A 13,681-nucleotide genomic window follows, 5' to 3' on the forward strand; every position below is an offset into this window, starting at 1 on the left:
ACCTACATGTGTCCATGTACTGCAAAACCTGTCAGCATAAGGAGCTTCCTCCCAGTCCCACAGTGCCTAAAGCAGAACACCAGTTGGTTAATCCTTTAAACACAGCCCCTCGCTCAGGAACATCCTTCAGAAGACATCCTTTGGCACTTCTGTGGTTTTTATGTACACTTCTGGTGTACCTGGAGGCACAGCTTGGCAGCTGGGACAGCCCATGTTCGGGAAAGGCAAAGCCCCTAATTTCAGCTACACAGAGCTGAAAAGAGATGGAGAATTTAGGCAAGAGCTTGGTGGGACCCCCAGGACCCAGCCGTGCTCACCAGAGCCAGTGGCCCCTCGGGTCACGGGGGGGCAGAAGAACAAGAACCCAGCCGGACCCCAGCAGCAGTCCCACCACCTCCACATTTTACTCCAGCAAGGCATAAAAAATACACAGCCTTTGGCTCAGGGAAGCCATGTCTCATATGCTAAAAATTCCCCCTGGATTACGGGGCGGGCTGAGCTGAGAGCCACCCCTGGTGACAGGAGTGACCCCGCAAAGACACAGCCTCGGGGCCGCCTTTCTCTGGCTGGGACCCAGGCCCTGCCTGCGGGGCCACGGCGCTGAGCAAGCGGGGCAGGGTGCAGCGAGGAAACGCCGTCACGTCTGGCCTCGCCTCGCCACCGCCCTGCCTGTACACGAGGGGATGAGACACAGACAGGTAGGCAGGCAGACAGGCAGGGACTCTGGCATTTCTGTCCTGCTGTGCTCTCCCCTTTGCCTCCACAGAGCAGCCTGGGAAGGGCCCCAAGCTCCACGAAGCCCCGCGGAGCTCCCACTTTCGCTAGGACAAGCACCCGGCTGCTTTTCACCCTAGCTGTGAAGACCCCTCCACTGCCCAGCTCCTCGCCATTGCCAGCTGACCCCTGGGGCAGCCCCACCTTCCTCCAGAGAGCACAGGCATGGAGTTTGACCTCTGAGAGTGGAAAAAGTCCCCAGAAATTAGAGAAAAGCCAGCAAAGCATGTTGCATCCCCCATGAGCAAGGTCCCTCCTCTTGATGTCCACCTCAAAGCCAAGCTCAGCCCCTGCTGGGCAGAAACATCCCCCTCAGATCCTGGGTGGACTCCTGGGCTCAAATACTTGACAAGCTTCCTCAGCCCACTTCCTTTCACACTGCCTTGTTTCCCAGGTCACAGCAGCGAACAAGCCTGGAGAGAGGCTGCTGGGGAGCAGGTCCCTCGGGTCCCCACATCCCTGCAGCTCCTCACTGGCCATGGTGGCATCTCCTGCCAGGGTCAGGCACTCCAGCCCGTGATCTGTTATCACAGTCATCTTTCCTAACATTCAAAACTTAATTCAGGAATGAAATCTCTTCGCTCTTGCTGACAGGACACAGGAACAACAGAGAACACCCAGGTTGTCAGCAGTTCCTGTTGAAGAAATCCCAGGTCCTTTATGTAGGGTTTCCATTTCCCTTTCAGTCCTTTCACCCCAGAGGCCCTTGCTTTTCAGCAAGCCAGCTTTAAGCATACAAGATCGTACCCCTGAAGTGCAAAGAGCCACCTCTCCAACCTCCTGTTCCTTCAAGAAGAGCTCAGATCCAACAGCGTTGCACGGACGGGACACACTCTTATTTCCAAAGGATTGGAAAAACAGCAGTGTAAAATTCATTGCAGTCAGTGCAACTCAGCTCTGGACACAGAGAAAAACCTGTGTTCAGTGTGTCCATCTGCAGCCCGCTGCAGGAATTTGCAAATTACTTTTCTCCTCCCTTCCCTGCCCCTCACCCTGCTCTTCCAGCTCACTGAGCAAGAGAAGAACCCCGTAACAGAGACAGACCCACATCAACCAGCGCCAAAAAAGCAAAACTCAAAGGAATCCCAGTGTATAGGGGGTTACAAATATTCAGACTTTATTATAAATAAGAAATACTGTTTTATACATAAAAACTGCAAGTGTTGCATTTTGTTCACCGCCCCAGACAGCGAGACCACAGATTAAGGCAAAAAAGCTGAAGTGAAGGCACATACTGAGGGGGCCACAGTCAGGAATCAAGTGATGAAGGGACCGCCATGCGCTGCCCGCGACACCCAGCACCCCACCAGCAGCTGTCCCAACATCACCTTACGCAAAGAAATAACTGGACTTATACAATGAGTAATGGCTGTAATGCAGTAGTGATTAAGAGATCGCTTATAAAGATTTTTTTTTTTATTTAAAAATAAAATTCTGTTAAAAACAGCTTAACAACAACAAAAAAAAAAATAGAAGAGAAAGCAGGAAACCTTAGGCCTGAGGTCAGCCAGGGCATGCGCGCATCTTCACATCTGCTCTTCTCACAGCCTTGGCAGAGAGGTGACGTGGTTAGACAGCCATCTGACCAGAGCAGCCAGCCAGAAAACACTGATGTGAAGGTCCCACGGGCGTGGGCAAGCATAGGGAAACTCTCCTCCAGGGGTGGGATTGGTATGTTCACAGGTGGGGGCAAACCCCAAGGCAGTTTTTGGTAAATTGCAAGAACTCTAGGAAGATGGGTATAAGAGAGAGGCAGGGTTTGCTAGAAACATCCCCTCTCCCCACAGCAGTTTGAGGATGCGCTCAGCCTCCAGCTACGTCCTCACTCCTTGCACAGAGGTCTGAACCCCAAACCCAGCTCTGACCACCTCAACACCGGGTCCCGACAGCGCTCCAGCTCCTCACAGTCCAGCTGCGAAACTGCCGCCGCTCCCAGAGCATCGCGGCCAGAACCTGGAGGGCACAAAGCGCCTGTCCCCCGGCTGCAGCAGCAGGCGTGGGTCACTGCTGGCCCCATGCCATGCGGATGCTGAGAACACGCACTGGGGGAAGAGGGTGGGAGCCCTGCTAGAGGAAACAGCGGGCTCCAAGGGGGTTATATGGACAGAAGCGATACGTGGTGCACGTGCCTTGATGGTTACAGGGGAAAGCACGTAGAGGAGGCCAGGCTGTGCCACTCTGGAAATATGGCTGAGTATATTTACACACGCATACACATGCACACGAGAGACTTCCTCACACTATAATCATGATAAAAACGGAAAAAAAAATATCACATTCACACAAAAAATATAAATTTGAAATAATTAATAGCACCAGTGTGTGTCAGATAATAATTTCTTCCCCGCTACGCAAACGTACAAAGTTGCATAGTGTTTAAGGATAGATATATGCTGGATCTTAAGGAAGAGAGAGAGGGGATGCTGGGCTGGAGCCATGGAGGAAGCTGCAGAGGGTGCTCTCGTATCAGAGGAGGGCTGAGGGAGGAGTGAAGGGCTCCCACTGCTGCCTCCCAGCACCACCAAGCAGCTGGCAGTAGGAAGCACTGCCTCAGGAGGAACCTGAAAGCTGCTCTTTCAGCCAGGTTGGGGGGGGGGGGAAAGTACGGTGAGAGCAATACCAAAAAGTGTAAAAATACTACTAGCCTCCTTCAGGAAGACGATGGGGAGAAAGACCTTCTCATTTACATCTTCAAGCCCTCTTCCTTCCCTACCCAAACACATTCAGGTTGAAGTTCAGACCAGCTGTCAGAGCTCTCTGGATGGCAGCTCTCCTCTTCAGCAAGATTTCTGCTGCTTGAACAAATGAATCTGTCAGTCAGACACCTGTAGCCTAAAACAAAGATCCTCTGGTGATCTGAGGGCAACACCTCCAGATGGGAACTCAGCCCATCACTTCCAGACTCCCCAGCCTGGACTACCCAACCGGCAGCTGCTTGCAGACCGCACACAAAACTGCTCCACAGGCCCGCAGCAGTGCTGGCAAGACCTACCACTCCCCTAGCATCCCATCTTCCCAAAAAGCTCCTCTCAGAGGCTGCATTATTCTCAGAGCGATGCATCATCACAGAAAGCATTTCAGAAAGAGGCTTAGGATATTTCATAAAAGGCTACCAATGGTTTTGATTGGCCACTAGTCAACGTAACGAAACAAAATAAAAAAAAATCACAGGGTTAGAAGTTGGGAACAGGGATCTGAATGAGTGCAGCTATACTGGCCATTACAGTAATACTTTGGTAGCCAACCTCCTTCCTTCATAGGGACAGAGCTCTGGGACCAAGGATTTTACAGTCAAGGGGAGAAGAAAGGAGAGAAAGTAGAGTTAGTTTTGCTTTGCTGTATACAGCTCACATGGTTATTTCTGAACCACAGAATAAAGAGTCCAGAGCATCTCTCATCCTTGCACTAATTAAAGGGAAACTGTCTGAGAAAGGGGTGAAGGTGGAGTGCTCAGGAAGACAATTTATATAAAAAACCCTTTGATGCCCAACGACGGATATTTAATTCGCCTCTCTTAAAAAAAAAAATTAAAAAAAAACCTTTTCAACTTATCCTGATTTGAAAAGAGAACAGTGGCTACGAGCCGCGAAGAGTTGGGGATTTGAAGAAGGTAAGGTGTGTTAAGGCACTCCATAGCCAAACCATTGCTCCACCAGTCACCCGGGGAATACCCTCCACCCCCAGCGCTCCCTTAGGGTTTCTCAATGGACGGGGTGTTAAAACAGCCAGATGGCAAGGTCTTCTTGATGTCTTCCAGGTTGCTAATGTCTTTCAGGATTTCCTCAATGTCCCTGTTGTAGGCCTGTATTGCATCATCTTGCTTCCTGGCTTCTCTCTCAAGCAAAGACACTTTCTGGTCCAGGTCGCTACTTCTCATCTGGTCTTTGGCACTATTCAGGGTACCCTCAATCTCGTTCAGTTTGTTCAAGTCCACCGTCTCCAGTTGCCCTGAGAAGCCAGAAGGAAATAGACCATTAAAAAGGTTTTGAAGCACTGCTTTCGGGTGCTTACACGCAGCAGAGCCCCTGCTCTGGACGAGTGAACCAAGATCTCCATCAGACTGTCCATCTCTGCATTAAAATAGGACCACGTGAATTGGCTGCACACTCCAGTGCCTCAAAAATAGTCCTCAGCTTGCAGGAAAGCAGTACTGAACACTGCACAGTGAGCTTTGAAGCTAACCCAGAGAAAAAGAAAAAAAAGAAAAAAACACTTGCCAAAAGCACATAAACCCAATTTCTAAAAAAAGAAAAAAGAAAAAAAAAGAGATATTTGATTCATGGCACAGCACCACACAACACTGGCCGCCAGCACTTCCCAAACAGGAGACAGGAAAACACTCAAAGGAATATAGCACATATAAGGAGAGCCTTACCTAGTTGATCTAAAAGATCGTTAATGACAGTAAGCAAGCTGTTCACAGAGTTCTTCGCTTTTCTTGCATTGTCTTCTGCCTCCTGGGCTGCCTGTGAAGCCTGCAGGGTGAAAAAAAAACAAGAGCACAATAAACTCTGTAGGGTTTATGAAACCACTGCCTCTCCTTTTCATGCATTTGCCCAAGCAGTTGCAAATATCCGTTTCCTCTCTCCAAAATGATCTCTGTGCTGAGATATCTGTCACAGCGTTGGCAAAGACAACCTTCAAATACTCAGTTTTCTACAAGAAAGGATGTGGATCCCTGGTAACTAAGAAGAGTTATGCATGAGAAGTTAGAACAGAGTCAGGTTTCTGTTAAAATAAAAGTACTATGTTAAGGAAACTGGCTCTCAAAGTTGAGTAATTAACCTATGGTAAGGTTACTATAGGAGCTCCTTCATTAGTCTCATGCATTCAATTCCACTTAAAATTTGGCAGATAGAGAATACTAACTGCACCCAGTGAGCAGAAGAAGGCTTGCACTGGCAGGACAGCAGGGAGAATACATCTTCTTGCCTCTGCTGTCAGCGTCACTTACCATGCCTGCCATCATCATGTCCTGATCAGCATCATCTTGCTTCCGCTTCAGCTCTTTTTCTGCTTCCTGGAGTTGCTTCATCATGTCATCCACTTCTTTGGCCAGCCCCGTCACATCAGAGAAAGTCTTGTCAGCTTCAGCTCTGGTAGCAGCAGCACTCTACAGCCAACATGGGAAGAGGATGGAAACAGGCAGTGAAGGCGTCGAACATTCTGGAACAGAGTTTATGCAAATACACGCCAATACCTCCGGAAGGTTGGCTCCAGAACTGCAAGGGACTCACCTTCTGAACAGAACTGGCGATCTTCTCAGCATCATCTGCTTTAGCCTTGGCTTCGCGGGCATCAGCAGCAGCATTGCCAAGTGCCATCTCTGCCTGGCGTGTCTTATTGTTGGCTTCAGCAATGGTCCGGGTGATGGCAGGAATCTTCTTCAGTGCCTCCTCAGCTGCTGTCTTGTTGTCGTTCACTCGCTTATCAAAATCTAAGAAAGGGCAAAACAGATTCTCATCATCTGCTCCAGAAGAGCTTTGGGATGCTTCTCTGACCAAACTACCCTGGCTTTGCCTCCTTGAAATTAGAGGGAAGAACAGCAAACTGGGGTCTGGGGGTGCACACACTTGCAGTTCACACTGTTACACATCATCTCAGGCTAAATAAGTAAGCTGGCCAAAAAAGAGATTTCTAGTCATTGGAAAGACTTCCATTTTCCTTTAAAAAAGCCAGAAGAATCTGTCCAACACTTGGGTACTGGCAACAGCATGACTCATTTAACTGAGATGGCTATAATGCAGAGTTGCCTCTCTAAGAATTAAGGGATTCCCTGCAAGTGTTTTCTCTTTACCTTTCAGGTTGCTGAGAATGGTATTAGCCTCCTGCAGTGTGCCGTTGCCTTTCCGAGCAGCTTCCTCAGCCAGGGCTTTTGCTGCATCTGCTCGAGCCAGGAGCTGGTCTGCAGTCTAAGGAGACAAGACATCTATCAACATACTCTTACCGTTTGATGGATGACCATGTAGGCCTCTCAGAAAGCATCATTTAGCATGAAACACCACTGCAATACGGAACTGCAGTGATCCCCTAAGTGAGTGGCAATACTTCCTCTGAAATCATAGTAAATTCTGGTACTTTGGAACACCATCCTGAATACACACCTGCCAAATATACCAACTCTCCAATGTCCCAAAATGTACCAATGTACCAACTCTCCAAATATCCCAACTCTCCGCAATGAAGTGGCTTTAGCATTTCCTTCACAGGACCATTCCTCAATATTTGTGTAAGTAACAAACACTGCTGAGATATGACTGAGTAAGGCCAAGTCTTTCACATCTGGGCAGTTATTTGTTTGTTTTTTTCTTCTTCCTTTCAGGGAACAAAAGCCTGCACAAAACAGAACTGACCTGCTGCTCCGTCTTCCCTTTCTCCAAAAGGTTCTTTACTTCCTGCTCCTTTCCTTTCATGTCTTCTCTCAAGTCTTCATAGTCTTTCAGCTTCCTTGCTATTAGTTGATCTAACTCCTCTGCTTCCTTCTTGATCTTATTTGCTTCATTCTGCGTGTAGAAATCAGAAACAAATGCAGATTCTCCGAACATTAAAGAAATTCTGAACAGGTGACAAAACATAGTATAATTTCTAATGTTGAAACAGGCAGAAGTGATGACAAGTTATAGCTGTAACTTTGCTCCTTCAAAGTTCCAAATACAATGGTCTGTGCAGTGCAGGACAGGGGATGCCAACACTTTTGTGCATAAGAAAGTCTGCACTACTACAGTGAGTGAAGGAAACGGAGCAGCTCTGCAGACTTCAGCGGGGACCGGATTCTTTGCACTTTTTGATTCAAGCCATGATGTCTGACAAATAACATTTCACTCTTTTTTTTTGTCCTTCAGAGACTGTGGGAGGGTCTATGTTTGCAGTTTCCTGCTTGTTAATCTCTTGCATAAAGAGCAATATAGAAGTCTCAGTGATACCTTGATGGATGAAAATTCCACAGACAGATGTAGAGTAACATTAGCAGAGCACATACAACATGTGCCTGCAACCTAGCGTGCTGCCTTAATGATCATCCACACCTGTCTTTACAAAATACTATGTATGATGCTTCATTCATGTACCTCTAGCCCTGTGGAATCCACGGTGGGCAGACTGGTGAGATTAGCATAGATTTGAAGGGCCTTGTTTCCAGCTTCCTCTGCCTCTGTAAGCACCTTGTCAGCCTGTTTCTCTAGGTCCCGAGAAATGTTCCTTGCTTGATTATATCTAATTAAAAAAACAAAACAACAAGAAAAGAGCAAACCACAGATCCAGTTACTCTATAATTCTTTTGGTAGACTCAAACTTACTGAACAAGTAGAGAGGCTAAAACAGAGGCAACTGTCGTAAGATCTAAAGCATAAAATGCTAAAAAGGCATCTTAAACTTAAGTACTGCTCTAAAGCCAGGAAATAAAAACAATTTTCTGTTGCTGACTCACTTCTGGTTGAGCTCATCAATATCATTCGCTGTTTGGTTTTCCCCAGCCAAGGTCTTCAGCAGCAGCTGATACGCTTCTGTGGAAGTATCATTTGCTGCCTTGGCTACACGAACAATCTCATCCGCTTCTTGCTTGTGTCTGGACAAGATTACAGAAGAAAAATAACGCCATTGGAATTGTTAAGCAGCAGTTTCTATCCTCAACTCTAAGTTTTTATTTTCTCCTATTTTTCCTTCCTTCACCCAGATTTGCACAGCTGCAACATTTGCAATGGAAGATGCTGTTTGGGAACATCTCTGCAACCACAAACGTTTCTCCAGCAGCACCCATGAGACCAGTCTATGAGCACCCACTATGGCCACACATGTCCCTGGTGCACAGACACAGCGTTTGCCCAAACACACAGGTGTGCACCCAGACCAAACCTCATTTCCCCCCCTCTTCTAGGTGGCTGTAGGGCACTGATGTGGGCTGGGGAGCGTGCAGCACCACAGGCTACCTTTCAGCCAGCTTACGGGCCTCTTCTGCCAACAGAGTCATGTTGTTAGGGTCGCCAGTTGACTCCGGAGGTGTAATGGACTGGAAAAAAAGAAAGAAAAAATACCTTGAAGCTCTACTACCATATTTTATTCATCAATGCTTTAAACATTTATTGTCATGATCTAAATGCTTTGAGATGTGTCTAATCTACTTTTGGCCTCTCTATTTTTTCTTAAGTTCATGCAGTTTATACTAGCAGTTACCCCTTAAAAGCAAATGTTTTGGTATTTATTTATTTTAATATTTTTCTTTGAGCAGGGGGCTAAGATACGATTTATGACAGATAATTGAGATTTTCCTTTGTTTTCCACATTACTGAGTAAAGGAGAAGATGCTTCCATAGCAAGTTTGCTACAAGAGAGAGAAAGAGCAGAGAAACACACCCAGACAGTACAGCAAGGAAAGGCCCTGTCCTCTCCTTGCCCCACCGGATCTCCACCGCACACTCACCACATTGTCAGCTGCCATCTTTGCTTTCTCTAGCATATCAGAAGCTGTCGTGATCAGGTCTTCTGTGGCTTCCACCCGTTTCCGGGCTTTCTCTGCTAAGTCCTCCGTCTCCTGCACAGTGTTCTGGATGTTCCTCAGCCTGTTGAGCTGACTCACTAGTGTGCTGTTGATGTTTTTGAGACGATCCATCAGGCCCTGATCTACATCTGAAAGACACGATACAAAAGAGGAAGCAAAATTGATTACAGCAGGAAGAGAAGTTGGAGCAGCAGCTTACCTTTGCAGGCAACAGCTTGGCAGATTAACCCCCTATTGAAAGGGGACTTAGCAAAGCTGTTTCATGAATCAGTTCACTTGAGATCGAAGCCATCACCAGAATGTGCATAAGAGTCATTAACTACTAATGAGACAGTCTGCTGGGTGTCTGAACTGGCTCTAACGGGAGATTTGTGTTCAGAATCATTTTTCACCTCTACATTGATTAAAAAAAAAAAAAGAAAAAGACAACAGAGCTGCTCCTCATTAGGTATGAAACATCTGCTTTGCTAATTCTTTTTTATCTTAATTACTACAAGGGCAGTACAGCCCTTCTCTTTGGCCAATGGTGGCTCCCCCCCAGAACCTCCAGACAGAGCAGCTGGAAGATCTGCAGAACAGCAAATCCACCCCAACTCTTCCCAGCTTTCAGCATCCCTCTGGACTGGGGAGGACAAACAACCCAGCCTTGGTTCTTCTATCTGTAGAACCTATGACCACCCAAAATACCCAAATTCTTGACCACCAGGTAACTCCTCAGAAAGATGTCATAATAATGGAGCCATAAAGCACAGATGCATGCCTCAGGACCAGAAAGAATTATTTGTGAAAAGGTGAGAGCACTGTTAAGAAATAAAGTAAAAGAAGCCCACACACATCCAAAATTATGATTTTTTACAAATACATTGTGTCCTCACCTTGTAGCACATCCTATGTATTGAATGTGCACATTTAATGTCTTTAAAAAAAATGCATCAAGTAGAAAAGCACAAATAAATGTCACATGGGCTTTTTGCAAGGGTAGGACTTGCATTTAACTTGTCTTTTCTTGAGTGAGGATGTGGAAAGAAAGACAAAAAACACCACCACAAAACCCAATCCATGCCCTAACCTTACCACAATGCCCACTCTCTTACCTCCTACTCAGGACTACTGTTATCTAGGTGTGGATGCTAGGCAGGGAACATAAAGCTACCCCAGTTAGAACTCAGAAGAGTTTCATGAATCATTCCCACTACCAGCAGGAATCTTTCCAAGCAAATGACACGTGATGTCAGATTTTTGCCAGCTTTTCCCAGTTTTGCAAAAAGGGGACAAATTTTTTCAGAAGTGGTTTCAAATTAAGAATCTTCTTCAAGTTGCTCTTCTCCAGAATACACATCAACTTACGTGCTAAAAACCTCTCAGCAAAAATTCAAATTCCTAAATGCCCTGCTCACAGACATCCTACAGTAAAGAACCTCTTTGAAGCAGAGTTTAACAGGAAAAACACCTACAGGCCACCGTAACAGCACTTTTCAGACCATTATACACTTTATGGTGGGATAATAAAACCTGCCAGTAGGATTTTGAAGCTTTCGTTCTAATCACTGATGATAACCCAACAAGAAATGCTTTATCCCAAGGTATCTGAGCAAATTTGTGAACATTTTCACCATTTCTTACTGGTGAAAGCTGCAGAAATACAGATGTACCCATCCGCGTACTAGAAAGTCTTCTGCTTCTTTACAAAGCAAGTAATCTTCCTTTGCACATGGAGAAGAGGGTAAGACTTCTATCTATTATACAAAGGCAGATCTTTCTTTGCTTAAATAAAGACCATGGGGAACACCAGGGATAAAATCACAGCCCTCGTTGTTTCAGTGGTAACACGTACAGTCTCAGCACTACCCAAAATAGTTGTCTATCCTAACGCACAGTACAGGCCTGAAATTAAAAGCTTTGCATCCTAAGGAAATGTGCACGTCAAGCAAAGACCTCATTTCTCCTTAGTCCATGCCTGATCGGCTCAACTCACCTTTGCTGTTTTGTGCTTCTCGGAGCAGCTCCATGACATCTCTTTCTGCCTGCTTCAACCTCTCCTCAAAGGCTTGGTCAGTTACAGTTTCTTCTCCCGTACCCAGATTCGCTATAAGATTTTCCAGCTCCTGAAGCCTCTCTCGCTGCTCTGCCACCTGCACGAGAGGGATGGAGCACAGCTACAGCATGGAGCGAGGAGCAGTCAATATATTTGCTGATGGGCAAATAGTTATGGTGCGTGGCACTGACTCTGGAAACCAAACAGTCACATTCGTGGCCTTACCTTATCTTTCACTAGTCGGTAACATGCAGGACATTCCTGACAGCCTGGCCACGACCGGTTGTAGAAATAGTTCTCCTCACACTGGTCGCAGCGGGTCCCCACAAAGCCTTCCTTGCACTCGCAGCGACCGTCCTCCCGGCACTGCAGGGAACGTGAACCCTCAGGGTCACAATCGCATGCTGCAGGGAAGTCAAACCTCAGTCAGATCTGAGAGGACGCAGAAATACCCTACAGCTACAGACCATTCCCTGCGAACCAACAGGGGACCCACCAAAACACAGACAGAGCCCTGCTCCCCAGCAGAGTGCTGCCACACATGGGAAGGCACACCGTGTAGCTGGACACAGCTCATTTCATGTCAAACTGTATTAATAGTTTTGCCATTGCCTCTTCCACAAAACATTTTAATTTCTTACCCCATTGCATTGTAACCAACTTCACTTTTTTTTTTTTTCCCCCCCTCTCTTGAGAGGTGGGGATATGAGGAGAAAAGTTTGGACCATACTCTTTTGCAATTATGTTTACAAGGTATGTTGCTCCTCAACACTGGATCTGTGAACTGAGACCACTTGCAGGGAATCTCACTTACGTTTGCAGCCTTCAGGGCCAAATCCGAAGTGGTTGGCCTCGCATCTGTCACAACGCTGCCCGGTGACGCCAGGCTGGCACTCGCACTGCCCTGTTCGTATGTCGCACTGGCCGTTGGTGGAGCCCAGTGCATGGCAGTCACACCTGGAGGACACAGCCACAGGTTAGGTGGTGACAACAGACAGCAGGCATGAGTGAAGCACCTCTGAAGGAGCCCTAGTGAGCACAGCTGGAAGTTTCCATGCCAGTGGAGTGACTTTGCAGTGCAGATATGGGACAAGGCACTGAGCCTTTGAACCATGCAAGGTCACTTGGTGGTTGCACTAAAAAAGGAACCCACGAGCCCCGGCTACCAACGATCACGCAGCCACGTGACATGTTTCTATTTAAAACTCTGATTTAAAGCTATTTATAAAGCTATTTATAAGTCAAGCTTTTTGTACAGCCTTCGGAGCTGCTCCTTAACTCCTGCTCCTCCCTGCCCTTGGCAGCATCAACACAAAACACCAGTTACTTGTGAGAAATACCACGTTCCTCCACCTGCTAAACACAGATCCTCCAAAACCAGGCTCATTGCCCCATGCCAAGGTGACTTACCTCTCACAGCCACGTCCGCTCTGGAGGTTGAAGAAGCCAGGCTCGCAAGCACTGCAGTCCCTCTCGGTGACATGCGAGAGGCACTCGCACTGCCCCGTCACTTGATTGCAGCTTGTCTGTTGATTCACAGTGCCATAGGGATTACAGTGACATGCTGCAAAAAGAAAAAGAATGGGAAGCATCACCCAAAGGCAGTTCTAAGGGACAAAACTGCTTTTAAATGCAAGAGGAAAAGACTCTTACCCCGGCACTTGTCAGCAGGGTTGGGGGCCAGGGGGTTCCCGAAGAAGCCGTCTTTGCAGCGGTCGCAGTAGAAGCCGGCTGTGTTGTAGATGCACTTGAGGCACTCCCCTGTCTGGCGGTTGCAGTTCCCCACAGCGTTAGGATCGATGTTGTCATTGCACTGGCATAGGCGGCAAGGCCTCACAGCGCCGTTCTCACCAAGTGGGTCCCCAAAATAGGCATCGTCACACAGCTCGCATCTTTTGCCTGGGGCAGGACAGAAGCACACGTGCTACAGCAGAGAGCCCACTGCTGCAGTCTCACCTGGCCTCCTTCTGCAGCCCCCCAAGAAGTACACTCCTCAGCTTCTTCCCTTTTTCTCCTTGTGAAGGAACCAGAAAGGTGCACAAGACTACACAAGAATCCCTCTCTATCTCTAAATTTAACCCTTTTTCACTGGAACTTTGTGTTATGAATTATTTCAGCTTCCCCCTTCCCTCCTATCACCTCAAGCCATATTTGCTGTAATTTGTTGTTAATTGAAGAATTCAAGTACGTAGAACTCAGCCGGACACCACTGCTTCAGGAAGCCACATGGCCAAGGAGACCTGCTGAACCTCCACAGGCAGCCACAAAGCATCCAAACCAGCAGTTCCCAAAGCTCATTGCAGACACATCATTGCCAGCCAGCTAAAAGCTGTTTCTTTGGCAGCTCTTACATACACCATCCATCTTTCCCTTCACCT

General features: G+C 47.2%; 1 protein-coding gene across 1 annotated transcript in view; it reads right to left on the reverse strand.

The window, feature by feature from the left end:
* Positions 1-1,867: 1,867 nt before the first annotated feature.
* The window catches only part of LAMC1 (laminin subunit gamma 1), a 62,452-nt gene continuing 50,638 nt past the window's right edge, over positions 1,868-13,681 (reverse strand). The window contains exons 14-28 of the mRNA XM_084291002.1: positions 12,957-13,202; positions 12,714-12,867; positions 12,118-12,260; positions 11,529-11,707; positions 11,244-11,400; positions 9,191-9,396; positions 8,700-8,779; positions 8,201-8,338; positions 7,842-7,986; positions 7,128-7,277; positions 6,572-6,686; positions 6,012-6,211; positions 5,729-5,887; positions 5,150-5,249; positions 1,868-4,722 (exon numbers count right to left, since the gene is read on the reverse strand). Coding sequence (XP_084147128.1) covers positions 4,466-4,722; positions 5,150-5,249; positions 5,729-5,887; positions 6,012-6,211; positions 6,572-6,686; positions 7,128-7,277; positions 7,842-7,986; positions 8,201-8,338; positions 8,700-8,779; positions 9,191-9,396; positions 11,244-11,400; positions 11,529-11,707; positions 12,118-12,260; positions 12,714-12,867; positions 12,957-13,202 — 2,429 coding nt within the window. The 3' untranslated portion in view covers positions 1,868-4,465. The remainder of the gene's footprint in view (positions 4,723-5,149; positions 5,250-5,728; positions 5,888-6,011; positions 6,212-6,571; positions 6,687-7,127; positions 7,278-7,841; positions 7,987-8,200; positions 8,339-8,699; positions 8,780-9,190; positions 9,397-11,243; positions 11,401-11,528; positions 11,708-12,117; positions 12,261-12,713; positions 12,868-12,956; positions 13,203-13,681) is intronic.

This window comes from Netta rufina, assembly GCF_964035555.1.
Source record: "Netta rufina genome assembly, chromosome: 8".
In the NCBI taxonomy this organism is placed as follows: domain Eukaryota; kingdom Metazoa; phylum Chordata; class Aves; order Anseriformes; family Anatidae; genus Netta; species Netta rufina.